The sequence below is a fragment of the Pterocles gutturalis genome, unplaced genomic scaffold, assembly GCF_000699245.1.
Source record: "Pterocles gutturalis isolate BGI_N339 unplaced genomic scaffold, ASM69924v1 scaffold28444, whole genome shotgun sequence".
NCBI lineage: Eukaryota > Metazoa > Chordata > Aves > Pterocliformes > Pteroclidae > Pterocles > Pterocles gutturalis.
In genome coordinates, this window is record NW_010136697.1 from 4,199 (window position 1) to 12,080 (window position 7,882).

The 7,882-nt window shown below is 55.0% G+C and overlaps 1 protein-coding gene across 1 annotated transcript; it reads left to right on the forward strand.

The window, feature by feature from the left end:
• Window positions 1–306: 306 nt before the first annotated feature.
• GOT2 (glutamic-oxaloacetic transaminase 2, mitochondrial) lies at window positions 307–6,609 on the forward strand. The gene is made up of 9 exons (XM_010082409.1): window positions 307–459; window positions 1,962–2,090; window positions 2,438–2,497; window positions 2,617–2,778; window positions 2,985–3,089; window positions 3,973–4,123; window positions 4,373–4,538; window positions 5,510–5,660; window positions 6,119–6,609. The coding sequence occupies exons 1-9, from the start codon at window positions 325–327 to the stop codon at window positions 6,239–6,241; spliced, it is 1,182 nt and encodes a 393-aa protein (XP_010080711.1). The 5' UTR covers window positions 307–324; the 3' UTR covers window positions 6,242–6,609.
• Window positions 6,610–7,882: the final 1,273 nt, after the last annotated feature.

The following is a 7,882-nucleotide window of genomic DNA, read 5'->3' on the forward strand; positions in this document are numbered from 1 at the left end:
TTCTGGTGTCGGCACATTAGGAAAGCAGGACTGTTCCTGTGCAGTGATGACTTGTAAGGGGTCAGTTATCTTCAGCCACAGTGGACTGAGGCTCTTTGCCCATTCTGCAATGTAAAATGCAATGCCAGATCATGAGCATAGATTTTTTTTTTCCCCCTCTGGATAATTCTCTTACCACTGCTTGTACCTTTTCCAGTGGTTTAAAGACAAGCTTTCCCTTGAGGTTTTCCTTCTAGCCACGTTGGTACACATTCCTGCCCAGTTCTCAAGCCTAATTCTTTGCTTCTTTTTTTTCCCTTTAGCTCATGGTGGTCCCATGTGGAGATGGGTCCCCCCGACCCCATCCTGGGGGTGACAGAAGCTTTCAAGCGCGACACCAACTCCAAGAAGATGAACCTGGGTGTGGGAGCGTACCGGGATGACAACGGGAAGCCGTACGTCCTGAACTGTGTTCGCAAGGTGAGCCTGGCACTGACTGTGGGGCAGGATCCAGGTGTTGGTCACCCCGGGGGGTCAGGGAGGGGGAAAGCCTCTAGGCAAGGTCTGCCTGTTGGTTCTTAGGATCAGCTTTGTCTCTAACAGAGCAGGACAGTGCTCCTTGATGTCTTCTGTAGCAGTACTAACGCTTCTGAGACATGACAGAGCTGGTTGTTAAGTAGTAGGGGATAAAATGGAGTGTGGCCTATTCCCGTCCGGGTAAATCTAATTCATTGCTGCCTTCCACAAGCCCTCCAACTCAGCTGTCCTCAGAACTTCAAGGTGTTTCTTGATTAGGCTGATGTTCCCTGGGCCAGCCCACATGGGAGGAAAGAGCTGACATTGTCCCCTTCATGGATTAGTCTTAGAAATTCCGCTGAGCTGTTGTTGGTTGTTGCCAGTTTCTCTGTAAGCCAGTCTAAAACTCCAGCCAGAGAGCCGGATGTGGACACTGCCCTTGAGGGGATTACGGAGCCTTTCAGGGCTGTAAGCGTAGAAATAGACTGTTAAATAGAGGGCAGCTGACATATATGTTGGCTGTCTGGCCTCCTTGGCGCAGGGAGGATGCGTGGTCCATGTTCATCAGCGTGGGGTTCAGAGCCGTCCCTTGCCCTCGCTCTCCCTGTGTCAGCGTGCATTGCAGCTGGGTCACAACCCGGGAGCCTGGGTGGTGTCGCAGGAACAGTTTCCTGGTGGTATGTGCATGCTGCTGGGGTCTGTCCTGCCGCTCTGGGCACGTGGATGGGGTTCCCAGAGTGCTCCAGCTGTCTCTGTCACTGCCTTTTTCCTGAGCTTGGCTCCTTGTCTGCTGTTCTTGCTGCTACTCTGATTCTGAAAGGACTTGAACTGGTTTCTGACACAGGATCTGCTTAGAAGAGGTAGAGATGAGCAAGGCTGGGGGGACCCATGTTCAAGGGCTGGGTGAGCTAGCTTTCAGGCAGGCTGCTTTCACCGTTGTCTGAGGTTTCTGGATTTATTTTTTTTAACCTGCTCTGTCTAGTTCCATAACACTCCCAGCATGACAAGGCCCTGCAAAGGGCTTGCTGTCCTACCTGCTTTGGGGATGTCTCCCTGTGTAGACACAATCTCTGCCTTTCAGTAACAGTCAAGTCTCACCTTCCTGCAGAACAATTCCTGCTTGAGCAAAGAAACGTGAGTCCTTGTGCAGCAGCGCTGGCTTGTAATGGGCTGGAAGTGGGGCTCTCCTCTGGCACTGTGTTTCCTGGCTCTGCTCTGCTGACGCTGACACCCACTGAGGGCTCTGGTGGCTGCTGGGGACCGTGCCCAGCAGTAAAAGCAGAGTGTCACCTGAAATGTTTACTGCTGCCCTGACTTTGAATGAGGCCTGATTTCTGAAGGGAAACTCCTGCCAACCAACCCCTCTCCCTTTTGAGCGAGCAAACGTGAAGAGAAGCCACTGTGAGCCATTCACCATCCTCTCTGCAGCGATGCCTTCCTTGCTGAATGTGTGTCCTCTTTCCCAGGCCGAGGCCACGATAGCATCCAAGAAGATGGACAAGGAGTACTTGCCCATCGGGGGGCTGGCGGATTTTACCCGGGCATCCGCAGAACTGGCTTTGGGTGAAAACAGCGAGGCTTTCAAGAGCGGCCGGGTAAGGAGCGGGCTGGGAAGCAGAGGAGGGTGGACAGTGCTCTCTGACAAATGGTTGGTATGTGGGTGCCCACGTGGAAGTGGAAGCACTGGCAGGGGTACTGCAGGCTGGCCAGGCCCAAGGATAACTGCTTCCTCTGTAAGCTGGAGTCACACAGCCCTTCCTGAGGAGGGGATTTCACTTTGCTGGGGTCCCAACTCCTGGCCCTGCAGCTGGAGTTCCTGACCCATGTGGTCCCCTCCAGCCCCGTGTCCCTGTTTTGAGGTGCTTCTGCCAATGCTGACGTAGGGACTGGGCTTTCCCTGGATCGTACCGTGGCTCCTCAGACTCACGTATTTGTTTTGCAGTATGTCACCGTGCAGGGTATTTCTGGGACTGGATCTCTGCGAATTGGAGCCAACTTTTTGGTGAGTCCCTGGCCAGTGGGGGAAGGAAAGGACATCTTTTGACCGGAGCTGAATCTTTGGCTTTTTCTCACTGCTTGAATCTGTTCAACCTGTTTGAACACTATCTTTCTCTTGATCAGCAACGGTTCTTCAAGGCTAGCCGTGATGTGTATCTACCCAAACCGACCTGGGGCAATCACACACCCATTTTCCGTGATGCTGGTCTGCAACTTCAGGCTTACCGCTACTATGACCCCAAGACATGCAGCCTTGACTTCTCTGGAGCCATGGATGACATTTCCGTGAGTTGCCTTTCATGCCTGGAAGCAGGGGGGTGATGTGGGGAGATGGGTGATCATCTTGCTTTAGGCTAAATAGGATGCCTGAAGGCACCAAATGAAGGCTTGCAGAGCTTGTCTAAGCTGTCTAGGGCAAGAGTCCTATCTTAGCTGCTGAGGAGAGTGCTCAGATGTCATGAATAATTCATTCTCTGTAACATCTTCCTTAGAAAATTCCAGAGAAGAGCATCATCCTCTTGCATGCTTGTGCTCACAACCCCACTGGGGTGGATCCCCGGCAGGAACAATGGAAGGAGTTGGCTGCTGTAGTGAAGGTGAGTATAGTGTCCCAGGGGTACTGTGCTGTTCCTGGGTGGTATCTGGTCTTCACTACGCTGAAGCCAGGATGCATGTCATGTGCCTGTACTGAAGACAGGAGCCAGATAAGTGCACCTATAAAGCTTCTAGATGACTGCCAGACTTTCTGCTGGCACCTTCCCAGGAAGCTGGGGTAGGGAGACCTTAAAGGAGAGCAGCAGCGTTGCAAGAGTGAGCTGTGATAGCTGGAGAGGATCTCTCCCAGTGCTGGTGTATTAAAAATGCTGGAAGATCTTTCATGTGCCTGGTGTTTCCTTGCAAGTTTAAAGCTGGCAACAGCTAGGGGCAGGTTCTTCCTTCATCCTTCTCCTCTTCTTCCCTGCTGCTCCCCCAAGCTGGAGCCAGTGAAATTTGTCTTGGGGATGCCTGGCCTTAATAGTGTCCTGAGAATTGGTAGGTATCAAAGTGGCCTCTGTGGCCTACAGATGGCTGCGGGTCTCCTGATTGAGGGGCAGTGGGGCTGGGTTAGCTGCCTGGAGGCATTGGAAGGGCTGGCACCTGCCCAGAGGTTTCCCAGGTGTTTTTCCTGGAAACTGATAATACAAGAGACACTGAAATTGAATAATTTATTACTGCTCAATCCACTTCGGCCTTCTGGGCCAGACTGCACATCCCATAAATGCCCTGGGAGGGTCTTGACCTGCTGTTTTGATGTGTGGTGGGCAGCTGTGCTTTTAGGGCCACCTTCCCTGTTGCAAACGAAGGAGAACAGCACTTTTTCTGGAGAAGCACAGTTGCAGTTGAGCAGCCTGCTGCCTGCCTGGCTCTTTCCAGCCTGCTGCCCTGCTCCCTGGGGGGCTTCTCAGCTCCTGTAACAAACTCTCCCCTCTTTGCTGGCAGAAACGGAACCTCCTCGTGTACTTTGACATGGCCTACCAGGGCTTTGCCAGTGGGGACATCAACCGAGATGCCTGGGCTGTGCGGCATTTCATCGAGCAGGGCATCAACATCGTCTTGGCGCAGTCCTACGCCAAGAACATGGGGCTGTACGGTGAGTAGAGTGGGTGGTGTGGAAACAGTTCCATCCGGGCTGCTGGAGGGACCCCGCTGCCCCCAGCGTTTAGCAGCCAGTGTCTCTCTGAACTGTGTTCGTCCTGAACCACTGGTCAGGGTGCTGGGAGCTGGTGGAGACCCTTCTAGAGACCAGGCCTGCGCTAAAGCGCTGTGGCATTGGGATAAGTCCTGCCCCAGCCCCGGGTATCCAAGGGCAGAGGCTGGGACCTGACTGCCGCTCTTTCAGGAGAGCGTGCGGGTGCCTTCACGGTGATCTGCAGTGACGCGGAGGAAGCCAAGAGGGTGGAATCACAGCTGAAGATCCTCATCCGCCCCATGTACTCCAACCCACCCCTGAACGGAGCCCGCATCGCCTCCATCATCCTGAACACCCCTGACCTACGGAAGGAGTGGTAAGAAAGAACTCCTAATGCTCGCACCAGAGAGATGGGAGGGCTCTTTGTGGCAGCCCTGCGCTGTGCTTCCTGCCTGCTGCTGTCCTGGGCAGCTCGTAGCTTCAGGGGTACCGTCAGAACCATGTGCCACTCCTTTCCTCTGGAGAAATCCCTGCTCATGTCCTGGCAACAGCTGGGTGCAGCGTGACACAGGGTTTCCCTTGTGTTATGAAGGCAGAAAACATGGTCAGAGAGGGGATAAAGCTGCCCCAGGATTGAGGGCTGCAGGAGCTGCCTGCCCAAGGAGTGTAAAAGACTGACCAAGGTGGTGTAGCCACATAGTGTGTCTCACACAGGGGAAGTGGAAGGATAAGCCCCCTGGGAATGAGACCCAGGAATGCAACCCTCCTGCCCTAAGCCTGCTTCCTGGCATCAGCCTGTGCTGCACTCCCAGCCCCTCGGTCAAGTCCCTGCCAGCAGCTGACCTGGCAGAACAAAGGCTGGCAGTGTGGTGGCCTCGCTGGGAGCTGTGTCCCTTTGGCAGGCTGACGCTTGTGCCTGATCCAGGCCCCAGCAGAGACATCTCCGAGCTGTGTTACAGGATGTGTCCCTGCGCTGGGAGGTGCCCCTGCACTCTGCATTTATATGCAGGTGTTCTTTTATCTGGGTTTGGGCAGTGCTGCCATGGGGCCTCCTACTCTCCTGTGGCTTTCAGAAGTGAGAGATGCCGATACTCTGGTAGTAGTGTCCAACAGCTATGGGATAAATAAATAGCCATCACCTTCAGGTACCAGGAGAAACAAGCAGCTCCCCAGCTGGAGCTACAGGTTCACGTGCTCTGGTCTTTGCTCACCTGTTTCCCCCCATGTTTTTGGGGTTTGAGGCCCCTCCAGGTGGAGAGAGTTCATTCCCTGTAGTTGTTGGGGGCCAGGGAACAGCACTGGTGCATCCCAGCCCTGCTCTGAACAGTTCCTGGGTTGGTTTCTCAGGCTGGTGGAGGTGAAGGGCATGGCCGACCGGATCATAAGCATGCGGACTCAGCTGGTGTCCAACCTCAAGAAAGAGGGGTCCTCCCACAACTGGCAGCACATCACTGACCAGATCGGCATGTTCTGCTTCACGGGGCTGAAGCCTGAGCAGGTAAATGCAGTTCCTGTGGGCTCAAGGTGTTGGTCAGATCTTGATTGCAGGTGCCAAAATGAGCCCTCGTAAGCTTTCTCTGGGAGGAACATTCTCCAAGGCCTCAGCGCTGGCACATTGTGAGGACGCAGGTCTTGCGTTGCTCCCTGCTGTGCTTGTGGAGGCTGAAAGCAAACGTATTCCGCTTATCTGTCCAAGGAAGCAGTCGCTTGGTGCCACTCCGAGGTGACCTTAAAAGTCAGCTCCAGTGAAGTGACTCCTGGCTGAACACCTGCCGTGTTTGCGTGTTGTCCAAGAGCCGAGCAGTGCATATCATGGTGCGCTGCTGGCTCTGCAGGTAGTGGGATGCCACGTTTGCTGGCACGGGGTTTGCTTTCAGCCCTGGCAAGCTGGGTAAATTTGCACTCTTGCTGAGTCGAGGTTGGCCTGTGGTTTGAACTCTGCTCTTTCCCCCCCAGGTGGAGCGGCTGATCAAGGAGTTTTCCATCTATATGACGAAGGATGGACGAATCTCTGTGGCAGGAGTTACATCGAGCAATGTAGGTTACCTGGCTCATGCTATCCATCAGGTCACAAAGTAAAGACAAAGCTGTTACCTGGAGCTGGTGGCCTTCCCTTCCCCACCAGCTGAAGATGGGGAGGGAAAGGAAACAAGCGGAACACTTCCAACCACAGCACTCGACGCCGCTGCTGAATGTATCTTGTAGATGAGTTGTTGTAAAAGCCTAGTCAAACCCACCCTGCATTGTGGAGCGGGGACGTCATTGCTGGCTCCTGCTTGTCACAGCCGTTCTCCCCTGCTGTCCATCCTTTGTCCGTCAGCCCCAGCACCCATCTGCGCTGGAGGAAGCAAATGCTCAGCCCTGCCATCCTGCCAGCATGTGCACCAAAGGCTTCCCCACACTCCTTTTGCCCTGAGAAGGCTTTGTGAGTGAGGCTGTTGGCTGCTGGCAGGGAGCTGAGTGGGAGGGCTGCTCAGGTGCACCCATGCCACCTCAGCCAGTCCCTGCTGCCAGCAGGCTTTGTCCTCCTTCACCCTCCTTGCCCGGGGCCAGGCAGCACCAGCTCTGAGGACTTTTCTCTACTAAACTCTTCTCCATCTTTGGCTTCACTCTTTCTGTCAGGGAATCTCTGTTCAGGTGTAATTCACAGGGGCATGGGTGTGTGGGGCAGACCCGTGTCCCTCCTCTAACCCTGCCTGCTTCTCCTGAGTTCGCTCCCATGCTCTGAGGGGAAACAATTTCTTGCACCCCCCAATAAGAACCTCCTCTGAAAACTGTTCTCTGCCTCTCCCTGCTCCTGCACCAACCTCAGCACCCCAGCCCGGAACCCCCAGCATCCCTGTACCCCCGCAGCCCTCACTGCAAAGCAGAGTCCTGTGTGTGTCCCAGAGCTGGGTGCCCAGGTGGGGTCCCTGCTGTGTGCACCCTCGCAGGGGTGTGGGGTGTCCGTCCTCTGCTCTGTTCAGCGACATTTCTGGCAACACTAGAAAAGAGAAGGGAAAGATCCCAAGGGAAGTCTGAGAGCTGACAACTCCAAAACCATCCTGTCCTAAACTGAGTGTCCCTGAGGCCCTGTGACTCCTGGACTGTTTTTTAATCCAAATAAACTGGTGGACAGCTGGGTTGAGCTGGGGGCTTCCTCCTGTCACTGCGCAGCTGCATCCCATCCCTTCCATCTCAAGTATTCCCTCTCGGGGCCATGCCAGTGCAGGACATCTGGTGTGGCCAGTGACAACCCCATCTCCTGAGGGTCCTGTGTAGAGAGAGGGCAGTTCCCACCCGTGTGCCCCAAGAGCACTGGGGGGTGTGGGCTGAGGCTGACCCAGGTGGGAACTGGTGACAGAGCTGAAACTGAAGCTTTGGGGGGTGAATGTATATGTGCTGGGGAGAGGGTTTTCCAAACGCCGCCCCCCTGCCTGGCCACGGGAGCACAATGGGAATTTCTGCTCACAGCAAGTGAAAGAGAGGGCAGTTCCCACCCGTGTGCCCCAAGAGCACTGGGGGGTGTGGGCTGAGGCTGACCCAGGTGGGAACTGGTGACAGAGCTGAAACTGAAGCTTTGGGGGGTGAATGTATATGTGCTGGGGAGAGGGTTTTCCAAACGCCGCCCCCCTGCCTGGCCACGGGAGCACAATGGGAATTTCTGCTCACAGCAAGTGAAGGTTCCTCTCTGGGTGGGTCACCTCCGTGGGAGCACTCTGTACCGGCTGGCACCTCTCC

Excerpts from the sequence above, each read along its gene's own strand:
- GOT2 (XM_010082409.1), top strand. The coding sequence starts at position 325 with ATGGGTCCCCCCGACCCCATCCTGGGGGTGACAGAAGCTTTCAAGCGC. Across the intron at positions 460-1,961 it reads TCCTGAACTGTGTTCGCAAG|GCCGAGGCCACGATAGCATC; the intron begins GTGAGCCTGGCA and ends CCTCTTTCCCAG. Across the intron at positions 4,539-5,509 it reads CCTGACCTACGGAAGGAGTG|GCTGGTGGAGGTGAAGGGCA; the intron begins GTAAGAAAGAAC and ends TTGGTTTCTCAG.